Source organism: Curcuma longa, chromosome 2 (genome assembly GCF_044706935.1).
Source record: "Curcuma longa cultivar G26 ecotype Majalengka, Jawa Barat chromosome 2, ITB_CL_G26_1.1, whole genome shotgun sequence".
Lineage (NCBI taxonomy): Eukaryota > Viridiplantae > Streptophyta > Magnoliopsida > Zingiberales > Zingiberaceae > Curcuma > Curcuma longa.
The window spans coordinates 9,637,069-9,652,385 of record NC_133862.1 but is presented as its reverse complement, the minus strand read 5'-3'; the positions used below and the strand labels follow the sequence as shown (position 1 = coordinate 9,652,385).

The following is a 15,317-nucleotide window of genomic DNA, read 5'->3' as shown; positions in this document are numbered from 1 at the left end:
GGGAATGTGTATGTATTTAAATAGGGAAGAGGGTGGCCAAGTGCATTTAAACAGACCAACTACCAAGAGGAGTAAAACAAGATGCAGCATTAATAGTAGCATCGCCTACGTATTTTCATCCTATTTCATTAATAAATAACAATTAATATATAATCATAAGTATTGATTTAAATTGATTAATTAATAACGAGGCCAACAATATAACTAATATTGCCAGCTAGTTGAGCGTTTTGTAAATGAGTTCGAGTAATTAGTAGTTTGTAATTCTTCGCAAAATCTCAAGTTAAAAAGTTTGTAATTAATTAATTGAACAAGTTCTATGTAGGTAGCTAGCCTGCAGCCTTGAATACTAATTAACTACATCTTTGATCTGAATGGTAAATATAATGATTAGCCAAATTAACTATTAGATAAGTAATATAATTAGATGCATGCCCAATTAAGTTCAATTTAAAGAAAAAGAATGGAGAGCGTTATATCGAGTTAAATTAATGGAGGATACCAACTTTTGAGGTTTGTACTGCTGCTGCCATTAATTAGTGCTTGGCATATCATGTGAAGGAGGGAGGACCTGCTGCATCTTTTCTTGGGTTGGGACAGGAAGAAGGTGCCAAGTTAATTACTCGCTCATAAATCTACAAGCATTTAATGCACAATATATATATACGCATTATTTTGATTAGTTCTTCCTTTTCAATATAATATATCGCTTCTTTTTGACATTTTAGGATTAGTTAAACTCCAGAATTTACATTTTCAATAAAACTCAGCATTTAGGACTTCCAATCAAAATGAGGCAACAAGTTGATTCGAGCAGTGAAAAATCGACCATGGAATTTTGTTCTTTGCTCAACTTCCAATCAAAGAATATGAACGCTAGATACGTCTTTTAAAAATTAAACAACTTGTAAGTGTATTTTTTTTAGCAATTGTTATATATATATATATGCTAATTAATAATGAAATAAAATTTTTTTGAATTTTGTATTGTAGGTAACCATGGGGGATACGGAGAGGGAGGAGGAGTGAATGATGAAGGAATCTTTGTTTGACGAAATAAATGTTGCGTTGCGATATGAGCATGGCAGCGGCAGGCAGGTCGCATCTATCCGATTCGTACCTACATAAATGCGATGGCAATGACAATGGCAATGAGCGATCACCTACCAGGGCCAGGCCACCTTGCGCCATCACGTCACGCACTGTACGTACGTTGGCTTCCATCAACTGGAAATTAAAGCTGAATGGTATTGATGGAGGCAACAGTCGCTTCCAACAACTCCTCGCGCTCTTCTTCCCCTTCCGCACTAATTGCATCTCCATTCGCCGCCCCATGCCATTGCCAATTGCCATGCCACACTAACTTACTTATGGTTCTGCCCTTCTGCGAAAAGCATCCACCTGGACTCTTCTCCTTTCACCATTTCATTTTCTCTGCGGAAAGCCTACACTACACTACAGTCTGCACTACACTACACATGCATTCAGCAACCAACCCCTTGCATAGGCAGCTGGCATCGTATCTCACTGTCGTTCATTTCATTTTCGATCTGAGCTGACAGCCTAGCCAACCATATATCGACGACCATCCGATTCCATAGGCACTTAATATCACTGCCAATTGATAGGGAAAACTGGACATAATTTGGATACGCCGTGGCTTTGCTAAAATTAATTACATTATATATATATACTGGCTGCAGCAACCATTTAATTTCTTAAAAATAAACATGAGCGCTAACTAACTAACTAACTAGTATTACATTGCATTATACAGGTAGGTACGTTGTTCTTTCCGGAAGGACTATGTAATATTGTACTCCTCGTCTTCTTGCTGATCAGTGTCATGCTCAGCGAGAAAGCTACCAGCTGCGCGCAGATGAATTAGTGATCGAGTGATGACGCAAGCTTTGTATATCCCAGATTGAAACATCGAATTGCTTACCGAGATGAAGCCGGCACACGTGACGCTGAAGCCTTTGAAAGAAAATGGCGCGTCGTCTGATAGAAACAGAGCTGTACGGGAGCGGAACAGATACGAAGTCTTCAGTTAATTAATTAATGATCATCTTTAAGTGCACGAGACGAATTCCGAATGAAGTTACCGGTGAGAGGGGTGAAGACGAACGGTGCCAAAATGCTCGCGAAGGAAGCTACACCGGTGACGCATCCTTGAGCCATCCCCTGAAGTCGTAGCATGCATGCGTTACAGAGAAACCAAACAAGAATCTCATCATTAAAAAGTGATGCAAATTTCGACAGGTTTTACCTGTTCAGCAGGTCCGACTTTCTTAGACACGATGCTCCTAAGCTGCATTGGCAATTGACGGATCAACTCCAGTGGTTATAATACCATAACCATTCATCCCCGATCGGATCATTAGACAAGCTATGTAAATGGAATGAAAACCACTTACGCTTGGGTCGACCAAGACACTCAACGCCGCAAATGCAGCAGCAAAGTAGGGGACCTGCAAAACAAGCTCGGTAAGCTTCGTCTACAAAATATAGCAAAGCGAAGCGTTAGCAAGAAGTTGATGGATAAAATCTATAATTAATAAAACCATTCATATATGAACTTGAATTACGAGATCGAACAGAATTAAGTATCTATAAAGCATAAAGAGTATTTGAGATTAGAAAGCATTAGAATATATATGTAAACATTTGTACGAGTGTTGGTCTATTTTTGAGGATGATGCAGAGATTTGAGTAATTAGCATACCCAGTATGACCACGCCACGCCGTAGAGAAATATCTGCATGCAGTATAGAGAAAAACTCAGAAATTGGCAAGAATAGTCCGACTAATTGGATAGATAGCAAATGAAAATTACATGTGTGCAGCTGGCCAGCAGGCCGATAATCAAAAGTCTCTCCTCGCCAATGACAGGTGCTAGCAATGGCATCAATAATAACTGGGATAATACACATGATGCGATGCTTAAGAAGAATATACATTAGTAAAGTTGCCATTTAACAGAATTCGTTAGGAAAACCTGTGATGTGGCTCCTAAAGAGCCAACGATAAGCATCAAATCAGCAAACTGATCTTTGTTAAACTGAAACTTTGCTTTTAGATAGTACTGTCGAAATATGAAGAATCAAAAAGTCAAATGTGCACAATCACTGGTCAGTTATGAAGTATGTAACACTATTTCGCTTTTGGAAATACAATAAGAGCGAGGAGAATACCAATAGGACTGCTTGATAGCCACTGTTCGCAAGATTGGTAAAAAAAGCAACAGTTGCAGCTCTCGTTAAGGTTATGCTGCGTGGCCGTAAATAAAAAAAATAAATCAGACCTCAGGTAAACATAGAATTCACAAGATATCCCTCAGTTGGACATGAGAGACTAAGTGGTGGACAATTTTCCCTTTCTTACTTCCTACTCTCTAATTAACATTCATCGGGAAGCTTTAGTTACAGTTTCAGTAACATCAAAATTATGCAGGTAATAGACAGAATTTCCCTAAAAAAAGGGTAAAAGACTAGTTGATTGATTCATTACTTAGCTCTGTCAGACATGTTATCAAAATTCGTAATATTAATTCTGAGCTTGGTCGACGCTAAAATTTTGTATAATTTAGGTAGTGCACATGAACTTTCGACCATCAATTAAAGTTCATGATGAAACATGATTGGCCAAAATTAATTCAGTACACGAATAAAAGGTGAAGTCGGACTGATGTAATATGCTTGTGTGACTGACCTACTCCTCAGGAAGGTGATCATGTCACTCGATGCCGGAATATTCCTAAGAGCAGGCAACTTGGGAAGCGACGACTCATCTTCTCCGGAGCAGAGCGGCAGGGTGGATTCCTCGTCGGCGAGAGAAGCTCCACCATCGGTTTCCGCCAAAAAGATCTTCATGTAGAGCGCCGCAAAACCTGCGACCGAGGCCGAGACCTGGAACGTGTAGGAGGTGGGAAGGAAGCGGGCGACAAGGGTGCCGGAGACGAAACCGGCGAGGGATATGCCGGAGAGTACGCCGAAGGCCGAGGCCCTTTTACCCTCGCAGACTCGATCCGCCTGTAGAGGAAAAATAATTAAAAACAAAAGATAAATAATTAAATTCTTTTTTCATGAAATATAATGTGCGATGAATAATTTAACGGATTAAATAATGTAAATATTTAAAAACGTATTATTATTTATAAAAATAGTTATGAGTGGTTTCATTGGCAAATAACGTATAAGACAAAGGAAATTAAGTTACTTACCACGTAAGCGAGGGTGAGACATTGCATGCTCCCTTCACAGAACATGGTAGTCAACATCTTAACCACGTAGTAGGTATAGAAGTGGGGCTTCGATCGACCAGATGATAGAATAACTGCGACTCATTGAGGAAGAATTAATTGTTGTTTTTAAGTTTCCACATATATATATATAGTCATGGATTACTTTTTAAAAAAATATGTAGCATTGTCATATGAACCTGAAGTGTATAAATCATCAAACGCTTTTTTAAAAAAATATTTAATAATTAATAGGTGACTAGGCAACGATATATTCTGAAAATAGATTTTTCTTTTTTTACAATTAAACTACACGTAGTTTCTGCTGTATATGGAGACCTAGCGTTCAAAATGATCTAGGCAGTTAAAAATACTTTAAAATAATTTTTTTAGACAAAATTAAATACCTAATGGTATGATTGCGGCTGTCATCGGGAGGGAGAGCAGAGCCTTTCGACCATACTTGTCTGACCATTTGCCCACCAAAGGAGTCACGACAAGGGCGCCCAAACCAGACACCTACATGCAAAATATGAAAAACAATTAAAATCGAATCCATAGTTTAGATATTCGATAAAGTTGATTATATGTATAATGGAATAAGTACTCCACTATCCGAGGAAACAGAACATTTCCGCTACCACATCACATCGATCGATTGGCTTCTTTCCCCTGTTCTTTCAGGAGACAAGGAAACAAATGTAATTATTACCGCTTGGTGGACGCCGCTGAGGTAGATGGCGAGGGAACAATGGTCCTGGCCGGGGCAGAGAGCGTCCATGGTGACGTCGGTGATCGCCGGAAGGACCATGTAGACGGCGAAGTGGAAGAGGAAGGTGCAGGCGAAGAGGTGACGCAGATCTTCGCCGTCAATTTGCTTCGCCATTTTGGGTCGCTACTCCTCGATCGTACTCGATGGATGGATAATGGATTGGATTGTTGATATATAGAATAGGGACGAAGGAAGGAGTTGCTTGGAAGGAAGGAATGGAGTAGAACAGACTTCGCTTGAAGGTGGGAGCAAGCGGATGGAGTGGAGTGAGCAAGGGCGAGAGAGTGGGAGTTGAGTGGCCGCGAAATATACAAAGCTAGTGGCGGCGACTGACGAAAAGTAGTGGTCGTGGTAGGGTATATAGATGTTTAATTTGCACGCGCCAGCAAACTTGACGTGGACATTACGTGAAGGATCGAGTCAGCAACCTATATATGCCAATTGGATGTCAAGATTCTGTGGTCATACATGATTCTGCAGATATTATAAATATTCACTAGGAGGGATTCAACTTTTATAAAGCTTGGCCATCCCAATCAATCAAGCATTAGTCCTATTAATTAGTTTGAAGTTTCAAGTATAATTTTCAGAACTGAACCTGAGTTTCTGAGAAGAAGGAATCAACAAATTTTTTTTAAATGAAGATATTAAGTTCGTAGAATATAAACTAGCTTCCAATCTTAGATCGAATTATATGCATTTCCACCACATGCAGTGGGGGAAAAAAAAAAAGAATACTCTGTTTTATTGACCTGCATTAACTATCTACTCAGCGAAAATGTTCAGCTTAAGCTTCAGCATCTTTTCAACAAAGATTTTATCTTGTTTAAATAAAACAATATGTGTTTTTCAAAAAAAACGACTAGAATAAAAGCTCAATGCTCGAAACAATAATTAATTTAAACCAAATTAAAGACATGTGGGCTATTTAATTTTTTCCTACCATTCAGTATATAATAGCATTGTTAAAAGGGCTTTAATCATATCGTTTACATAATCTCGAATGGAAAATAATGTCACATTCATGAATAACTCGTGGTCAAATCCAAAAACAAACAAAGAAAGAATTGAGAATCAATCTGAGTAAGTATCAGAGACGATTATGGTGAACTTTCTTGTATCCATTTTATGAGAAATTAGCTATTAGGCTGTTTCGAACTTGAAATAAAAAGGAGATACAACTATATAAAACCGGATTAACTTTTATTATTATTATTATTATTATTATTATTATTATTATTATTATTATTATATTTTCACATTGTTGATTCTGTAGGTGAGATCAATCAGGGCTCTTTGTTAATTACATTTTCCAAGTTTCTTGGTTGTTCTTGGTTGCTGCAACACAAAAGCACAAAAACCTTGCTTATTAGCTGATAAAAAAATAACGTGCACACCAAAGTTATGTTGCAAACTATAAGTTTTTAATGTTTTGGCAGACATTTTTTTTGTTTTTCATGTACTCCCTTTGTAATCAAATGGCACTAACTCCCTTTATTCCTCGTGCGTGAGTAATAGGCACCCACCTGATCAAGCTAAGTTAAATTGATAGCTACGAGTCAAAGGCAAGATCTAGACCATACTTATCCAAACGTCGAGACAAAGGTAGATTGAATCAAGAGGTCAGTTCAAGTAATAATCGGTCCACTCGGGAGTCTACGTCCGACTCAACATATATATATATATATATATATGATCTCTAATAATATATCCCTCGGACACTTCGACTCCGTTTCAAATGTCCCCGGTACTTCCATCGCACGTGCTTAAGTGCAGAGGACGTGGCTACTGAAGGATAAAACGTGAGACCACTAGACGCTCGGACATAAGTGACAGACGTGGAATCCCTTAATTCAACTTGAACGTGGATATATAGTTGGGGACATAGATGAAATTAAATAAAGTGAAAGTTGTGCCTCTCTCCTTCTAGTTCTAGGTAATATTAAGAGAGCTAGCCCGTTACGTTCCCGTGGGAGCAAGAATACGCATACAAGTCCACCTACTTCTTTTAACTCTGCATCATTTTCCTTTCTTCACGCTCCATTACTGCGTACTGATTAATTCGCTCACGCTGAGTGCGGACGGAGGCGTCTACGATAACGAAATCTTATATATATATATATATATATATATATATATAAGATCAGACTTTACTTGATCGGAGACCCAGGATACATTGAATCAGGAGGTCAGTTCAAGTACTAATCGGTCCACTAGGGAGTATACGTCTGACTCTTCAACATCCGATCGACTCCTTAATTAATCCTTCCATCTGATATCTTCTAATTCCTCAAAGCCTCGACTTCATTTCAAATGTCCCCCATACTTTCATCGCACGTATTTAAGTGTAGAGGACGTCGCTAGTGAATGATCGATGCAGAAAATTTAGGACCACGAGGCAATCGGACATAAGTGACAGATCCTTCAACCCGAACGTGAGTGGTTGGGGACGTGGAAAAGAACATGGGAGTTGTGGGGTCGTGCCTCTCTCCTTCCAAGTAATATTAATTAGGAGAGCCCACTTCCGTGAGAGCAGGAATGCGCAAACAAGTCCACCTTTTTTTTTTTTTTTTTTGACTCTACATCATTTTCTTTTCATTATGCTCCGTTCGATTCTAATTTGAATGTCAGAGTGACTGAATCAAAAGTCCACTTTGATTTTCATTCTAATTCTTTTTTATTGCGGTAGAGATCCTCGAAGCTTGTGCATTTCCAACCAGTGAGACCAACCTCAAAGACCATGATCCATCACCAATCTTTTTATTGATGCATGGTTCCTCATTCATGATCTCATACCGCATCACCTCATATTTTTATATACAATAAATAATTTGAGAATCTATTTTGAAAGAGATCTAGGGAGTATTTTAGATACAAGTAATCAATGCCACTAACGCCATCTACTTATTGAATTTTTTCCTTTTTTATAATCTTTGTCTGCACTTTGAGTAACAAGAAAATCACTGATTTAAGTATTTTTCTCTTTATTAATCTAATTCATAAAATATAAATTTTAAGAAAAAACCAAACAGGATCGTGATTATTATATATTAAATGTGCACTCTCAATCCCTCTCGTAAAATGTTTATAATATCTCTCTCAATCTTGGTTTATTGAAAAGTCAATAGTTTTTTTACTTTTGTAAATCACTATTTCAAATTAGCAAACGCTAACATTTTTATTAAAACTATACATCCACTTTGTTTGTTTGAAAATTTTACATGTAATAACAAGAGAAATTGTAATGTTTTTTTACTTTAAGTAATAAAAGTAAACAATGATCTATTAAACACTTTACCTTTAAAATTATTATCAAAATTTTAGATTATTTAAAATTCACTTTTACCCAAATGTATGTTCTTAAGGTACCTTATGTTCAATTGAGGTAATAAAGAGAGGAGGAAGGAGTAGAAGCGAAAAGAAGAGAAGGAGAAGAAATTAGGTATGTCAATTTCCTCATTGGATGGAGGATTTGATATTCTACCCTAATGAAGGAGGATATGAAATAATTTTTTTGGATTGATTAAATAATTGATTATGAGGATTTTTGGATATGAGTACCAGATGAGTCTAGTATGGATATGGATATGTTTCTTTTGCTTTTATTGAATTATATTTTTTGATATAATATTAATTCTTAATATACTTTTGTTGAATGAGCGTCAGATGGAATGAAAAAAATTATTAATATAGAAGATATTTGATCTTTTGATGGGTATAAAGATGGGGATAGATATCCATCCTTTGATTGGTACAAGAATGAGCAATGGAGGAGCCAGGATTATAAATCTATCCGGACTAAACTTTTTAACGAAAAAAGGCACCCAGGCTGTAATAGAATTTATCATTTATTTTTTTCATTTTTACATTTATCTCTCTCCTTCACCCTGGCCCACACATCTGTGGGTGGGCCCCCGAGCTAAAGCATGGGTAGAGATGTATATGGCTCTGCCCTTGAGGATGAGAATGAATATAATAAATGAAGATGATGGAGATGAGGACTCGAACCCAAATTCAATCCATTGCCATCTCATCCCTGGAAGAAATCTATCAACTAGTTGGCCTAGCCAAAGGAAAGAAAAAGATGAAAATAGAATATAATCAAATAAAAAAAATTGAAGATCATATTAATCTCGTCTTCAATCATATATATATATTATTGCTCTTTGCCCTTGTGGCACCCACATACATCTCAACCTCGTTGTCGGTTGATCGAGCTCCGATCCCTCAACCACACTCATTAATTCAATGGTTTGCCGCTCCCAGTCATCATCAACCATCCCTCCTCGTACCATTCTAACTATTGTTTAACACCCCAACCAATCATGACTCGATTGTAATTGGTGACCACTAAGATCTCATCGACATCAAATTCACAATTGAGCTGCAAAATTAATCTGTGAGGAATGGAGCAACTCCTTCATCCCAAATTTTTTACCTTAAGTGAATAAAAGAAAAAGATCTCAGTGACTGTTTTGTTTCTCTACTTCTCTCTCTCTATATATATATAATTAAGTAGATTGCCAACAAAAGTGCTATATATAATTCCGATATCTTATAACAACGACAATCCTTATCCCCTTTGTTACTTCCAAACAAAGCTTGGAGGTGTCAACAATCTCTTAGTTCACTCAAACTTCATTGTATTAATTACCCCTCGTACATTTCTTCTCATTTTCCATTCCACAAGTCGCCAATAAACCATTATGATTATTATATCTTCAATTAGTCCTCTTAAGCGAAGTGCTTCGATTAATACACAGTAGCATGATGTTATTGTTTGAACTTTAATCTCAGCGACATGTATTTATATTTGAATCATTTAATCTCTTGGATATCTTTTGGACGAAGGATGATTAAATTGGCTGCAATTGTACTAATTAGTTAATTCCGTCATTATATATCTATACATTACATTTAATTTATTTTAATCAACAGTAGTAGCAGACCCTTCATATGACTATGAGCTAGCCCTCTCATTTTTAAATTTTAATCTCGAGTTCTAGCTATTAATTATGCTTCTTCTTCCTGATGGACCCAAATTGTTCCCATAATTAATTTTTGCCCATCTCTCGATTTAATTCAGTGTACAATATCATTAGTTTCTGGTTATATATATATTTTTTCAGTAAGCAACATGGAAGAGCTAGCATTTGAAGCAGCAGGGCATGTTCTGTGGATCGTATTAGTTGCAAACCAGGTGCTCAAAATTAATGCATATTCATAGCACATTCGTGCTTTCCTTTCCTTCTCTGATCTCACCTCGCCCAAAGCACCTAACAGCGACCCACTCGTTAAAACAAATCAACAACTATTTTTCTTCACTAAAAAGACAATTTTAATTTGTTCTATAAGAAAGCACAAAAAACAATTCATTTCTTAAATCGGTTGCTCCCTCATGCTTGACACTGAAGCATCATCTTCCGTCTATCTATATATTGGATTTCCTCCTTGTCCCAGTTCCAATATCTCATACTTCCTATTCCTTAACAACAAGACATGGATTCCCTTTCTTCTTCCTCTGTTTCTTCTTCTTCTTCTTCTTCTTCTCCTTCTTCTTCTTCTGAGGTAAGAGAGAGTTTTAGTTACAGAAGGATGGTCCCGGAGGTGTTTGCGAGAGTGATTTGTGTCACTCTCACTTGTGGCGTCGCACTTGGTCATTAGCTCTTCTTCTTCTCCTTCTCTGTAATCACTATTTGTGATTGAATTCTTAATCAAAATTAGCGTGGTTTAGTGCAGTTGGATCAATGGCAGGGGCCATCGCCGGAGCTCTGACAGGCTTTGCCACTGAGAGTGGACCTGTGAGAGGCTCTGTAGTTGGAGCCATTTCAGGTGCTCTCTTCTCCATTGAAGTGGTCGAGTCCTCTCTTGATTTGTGGAACTCCAGGGAATCAGGCATTTGGACCCTTCTCTATCTGGTATTCATTCCTTCTTAAACTTAAAGCGACAAAAACAAAATCTTAAATCATATTAATTCTGATTAGTTTTGGTGATTTACAGCTTGACATAATTTCTAGCCTCGTGAGAGGAAGACTAGTTAGGGAAAAGGTCGGACCAGCAGTGCAGAGTGCAATCGAGAGTCAGGTATATTTGTATGCTCCTCCTCCTCGATTCATCTGTTTTTCATACGATATATGTTTCTTTCGATCGGAAACACACTAACTGAAATATGGCCTGTGGTATTTCAGATGAGCGCTCTGAGTTTTGAGAGTCTCGATTTGTTTGAGTCTGGTGCAGGCACAATGGGCTTGTCCCTCGAAGAGGTCGAGAAGCTGCCAAAGTGTAAAACTACTGACAAAGACAGTGTTGATGCATCAGGGGAGAAGATTAGTTGCTCAGTGTGCCTGCAGGTATTAAAATTTGCTAGGAATTTTATTAAGCCACTGTCAATATAATTGTGATATAATAAAGCAAATTTTATATAATTGTGCCAAAATGGATCTTACCTTTTAATTTTCAGGAACTGGAAACGGGAGAAATGGCCAGGAGGTTGCCAATATGTCAACACATGTTTCATCTGTTATGCATCGATAGTTGGCTCATAAGGCATGCCTCTTGTCCCTTGTGCAGAACGGATATTTGAAGCTTTTTGTGTCACTGAAAATATTGAGTATCTCCTGTTTTTTTTTTGGCTCATTTTTGTTTTTCTAGGTTCTTGTGTTCTTTAAAAAAGAAAGAAAGAAAGAAAGAAAGAAAGAAAATTTCTTGTGGAAGATGAAAATGTAAATTTGAAGCTCGAGCAGCGGCACCAGCCCTGAATTGTTAAATAGAATGCTTGAGCGCCAATTTGATCTAAATGTTTGTTATTCTGACAAGTCACTTCAAGTGTTAGTTATAAAGTATAGGATTAATATTAATATAGTTAGTTAATTTGCAAAAGTTATGAACCTTTGGATGACGATTTTTTTTTGTCGCAATGTTTTTATTACATGCAAATAAAGAATTGTGCTTTGATTATATATAGGTACCTGCCTTTATCATTTTCATAGCCAATAAGAAATTTATCGATGGCTTGAATAATAGGAGGAAATTGGTTATCATATGAAGATCGCTAGGGTGAGGATTCAATTATAACACAACAATTTAACAACATTTGGCCCTAAATTCTTTTTACATGACGTTCAATACTTAGTATTCTAAAAAATATTCAACTTTAAAAGGTACCAATAAAATGTTTTAAATTGAGCCTCTAATTTTGTAATAAGTCTAGGGGTGGAAATGAAAAAAAAAAGGAAAGATAAAAAAAAAAAAAAGGGCATTCGATTCAAAACGAATCAAATTAGAGGGATAAAATGACACGGCAAACGTGTACTTTCTCTTTGGAAGCCGTTCCTTCGTCTTTCGGGAAGTACCACCTACTCTTCCTTCTCGTCCCCTTCGTCGCCTATGACGGAGAAGGACGACGAACGATGAGCCCCTTCTTGATTTCTCTCGCCATGACCGCTCAATCACCGTCGCCGGACCCCGACTTCCCCTTCGCGGCATGGTACGGCAACATCCAGTACCTCCTCAACATCTCCGCCGCCGGAGCCGCCTCCTGCGTCCTCCTATTCCTACTCGTTAAGCTCCGCTACGACCACCGCCGCTTCCCTGGCCCCTCCGCGCTCGGTGCCAAGCTTCTTGCCGTCCACCACGCCACCCCCGCCCAAATCGCCCTCCACTGCGGCGCCGACGCTGCCCAGTTCCTCATCGTCGAGCGCGCCATCTTCTTCGTCCTCCTCGCCGTCTCCCTCATCGCTCTCCTCGCCGCTTTTCCCCTCAACCTCTCTGGCTCCGTCCCTCTCGCCGACCCCTTCGCCCGGACTACCATTTCCCACATCCACTCCGGCTCTCCGATCCTATGGTTGCACTTCCTCCTCGCCGCCCTTATCGTTTTCGTTTCCCACCTTGGCATTTCGCGGATGGAGGATGACCTGAGTGTTACCAGATTCCGTGATGGCAACGGCAACCCCAGCGAATCCAATTCGGGCTCTATTGCAATCTTTACTATGATGGTGCAGGGTGTTCCCAAATCCCTAGCTTCCAACAAGGCCCCGCTCGAAGAGTACCTTCAGCACCGGTATCCCGGTAAGGTGTATCGCGTGGTTGTGCCCTTTGATCTATGCACCCTGGAGTACCTCACCTTGAAATGGACCAACCTTCAGAATGAAATCGCATGGCTGGAAGCTCACATGGGCTCCCGATCACTGTTGAACGACGATGACGATGATGGCCATGAAAGCCGCCAGATCTATGAGCATGCATGGTTGAGGAAGGCGAAAGAAATCTGGGCAATGACCTCTGTGAAATTTGGCTTCACGCGGGAAGAGAGATTGAGAAAGCTGCAAAGTTTGAAGCTGGTTCTGCAGAACAAACTTTCAGATTACAAGGAAGGAAGGGCTCCTGGTGCTGGTATTGCATTTGTAGTCTTTAAGGACGTGTACACTGCCAATAAGGCAGTGAGGGACTTGAGATCGGAGCGGAAGAGAAGATCCATTGGACAGTTCGTCCCGGTGATGGAGCTCCAGCTGGGGCGGAGCTGGTGGAGAGTTGAGAGGGCTCCTCCTGCTGTTGACATCTATTGGAATCATTTGGGCTTGAACAAGCTCTCATTGCGATTGAGGAAGATTGGTGTCAATGCTTGTCTACTCCTAATGCTTCTCTTTTTCAGTTCGCCGCTAGCAATCATCAATGCAATGAGCAGCGCTGCGAGGATAATCAATGCAGGGGCTGTTGATCATGCTAATTCATGGTTAAGTTGGCTTGAGGGATCTAGCTGGTTTGGAGCTTTAATTCTTCAGTTCTTACCAAATGTCCTCATCTTCATAAGCTTGTATATAGTTATTCCATCTGCTCTTTCCTATCTTTCCAAATTTGAATGCCACCTTACTGTCTCCGGGGAACAGAGATCCGCTATGCTAAAGATGGTTTGCTTCTTTTTGGTAAATCTCATTCTCTTGCGTGCTATGGTGGAATCCTCACTCGAGAATGCAATCCTACGAATGGGAAGGTGTTACTTGGATGGGGAAGATTGCAAACAAATCGAACAGTATATGAGTGCTTCTTTCCTCTCGAGATCATGCCTAGCCACCCTTGCATTTCTCATCACAAGTACCTTCCTTGGGATTTCCTTCGATTTGCTAGCTCCAGTGCCTTGGATGAAGAACATTTTGAAGAAGTTTAAGAAGAATGACATGGTTCAACTAGTTCCAGAGCAAACTGCGGAGAGCACAGTAGAGCAGAATGATGTAGGCAATAATTTGCAGATGCCTCTCATTTCCGAGAGGCAAGGTAGTTTGGATTTGAATGGTCTCGAGGTACATGATCTTTCTGTGTACCCGATGAGCAGGAGTTTCCACACGCCAAAGCAGACATTTGACTTTGCTCAATATTATGCATTTAATCTCACAATTTTCACACTCACCATGATCTATTCCTTGTTCGCTCCACTTGTGGTTCCTGTAGGTGCAATCTACTTTGGCTACCGATACATGGTGGACAAGTACAACTTCTTATTTGTATACAGAGCTCGAGGCTTCCCTGCTGGTAATGACGGAAAGCTAATGGACAGGGTTTCGTGCATTATGCATTTCTGTGTGGTGTTGTTCCTTCTCTCGATGTTATTTTTCTTCTCCGTCCAGGGTGACTTTACAAAGCTGCAAGCCGCCTTTACACTAGGGTTGTTGTTCGTCTACAAAGTGTTCCCGACAAAAAGTGATGCATTCCGGCCAGCATTATTGGAAGGAATTCAGACAGTCGACAGCTTTGTAGATGGTCCAACTGATTATGAGGTTTTCTCAAACATCAACCTTGATTGGGTTATTCATGAATCACAATCATAATAATACTTTGAATTCCAAGTTCATTTTACTTAATGTACAGTTGGTTTTATCATGTGCTTGGTTCTAATGTAACTACGGCGGCTATAGCTTGGGCATTCTTTTTTACAGTTGTACTATTTTCAATTTTCATTTACCTTGGTTAACAAAGATAGGAGGAAGGACTAAGGAGCCCCCATCCTTCGTGTCCGGACTGGGTGGATTTTTGGGAGTCGTGTCAACGAGAATCTCCTCTTTTTATTCTTCTCCTCTTTGTTAAATTGATTTTAACAAATGAATTAATTTAAACAAAGTATTATCCATAATTGAACGAATAAGCCTATTTTTGAACAATTCTCATGGTGCTTTTGCGGTTGATGTGTTCCGAAACCAGCCTCTGAACACGTTTAATTAAACTACAAATGAATGCGTGTATGATATAATTATACTTCTTCATTCGTGGTTAATTATAATTTTTTAATTTATAAAATTTTGACATTTGTATATA

General features: G+C 39.0%; 3 protein-coding genes across 4 annotated transcripts; 2 read left to right on the top strand and 1 right to left on the bottom strand.

The window, feature by feature from the left end:
* Positions 1 to 1,719: 1,719 nt before the first annotated feature.
* LOC141816625 (uncharacterized) lies at positions 1,720 to 5,262 on the bottom strand. The gene is made up of 13 exons (XM_074704374.1): positions 4,953 to 5,262; positions 4,648 to 4,759; positions 4,223 to 4,335; positions 3,712 to 4,031; positions 3,195 to 3,270; positions 2,999 to 3,085; positions 2,837 to 2,917; positions 2,726 to 2,758; positions 2,418 to 2,471; positions 2,270 to 2,311; positions 2,106 to 2,184; positions 1,946 to 2,016; positions 1,720 to 1,869 (listed from the first exon to the last, which is right to left on the bottom strand). Exons 1-13 carry the CDS (start codon positions 5,124 to 5,126, stop codon positions 1,750 to 1,752), a joined length of 1,362 nt encoding a protein of 453 aa, XP_074560475.1. The 5' UTR covers positions 5,127 to 5,262; the 3' UTR covers positions 1,720 to 1,749.
* A 5,249-nt stretch (positions 5,263 to 10,511) lies between these two features.
* On the top strand, positions 10,512 to 11,720 carry LOC141816646 (NEP1-interacting protein 1-like). Its single transcript, XM_074704389.1, has 5 exons — positions 10,512 to 10,668; positions 10,752 to 10,930; positions 11,013 to 11,096; positions 11,201 to 11,362; positions 11,473 to 11,720. Exons 1-5 carry the CDS (start codon positions 10,512 to 10,514, stop codon positions 11,593 to 11,595), a joined length of 705 nt encoding a protein of 234 aa, XP_074560490.1. The 3' UTR covers positions 11,596 to 11,720.
* A 633-nt stretch (positions 11,721 to 12,353) lies between these two features.
* On the top strand, positions 12,354 to 14,982 carry LOC141821995 (CSC1-like protein At4g35870). 2 transcript variants are annotated; one of them, XM_074709399.1, is made up of 2 exons: positions 12,354 to 13,084; positions 13,157 to 14,982. In XM_074709399.1, exons 1-2 carry the CDS (start codon positions 12,422 to 12,424, stop codon positions 14,831 to 14,833), a joined length of 2,340 nt encoding a protein of 779 aa, XP_074565500.1. In that variant the 5' UTR covers positions 12,354 to 12,421; the 3' UTR covers positions 14,834 to 14,982. The 2 variants fall into 2 exon arrangements, with proteins under 2 accessions (XP_074565500.1, XP_074565498.1); XM_074709397.1 differs by having other exon boundaries at positions 12,354 to 14,982.
* Positions 14,983 to 15,317: the final 335 nt, after the last annotated feature.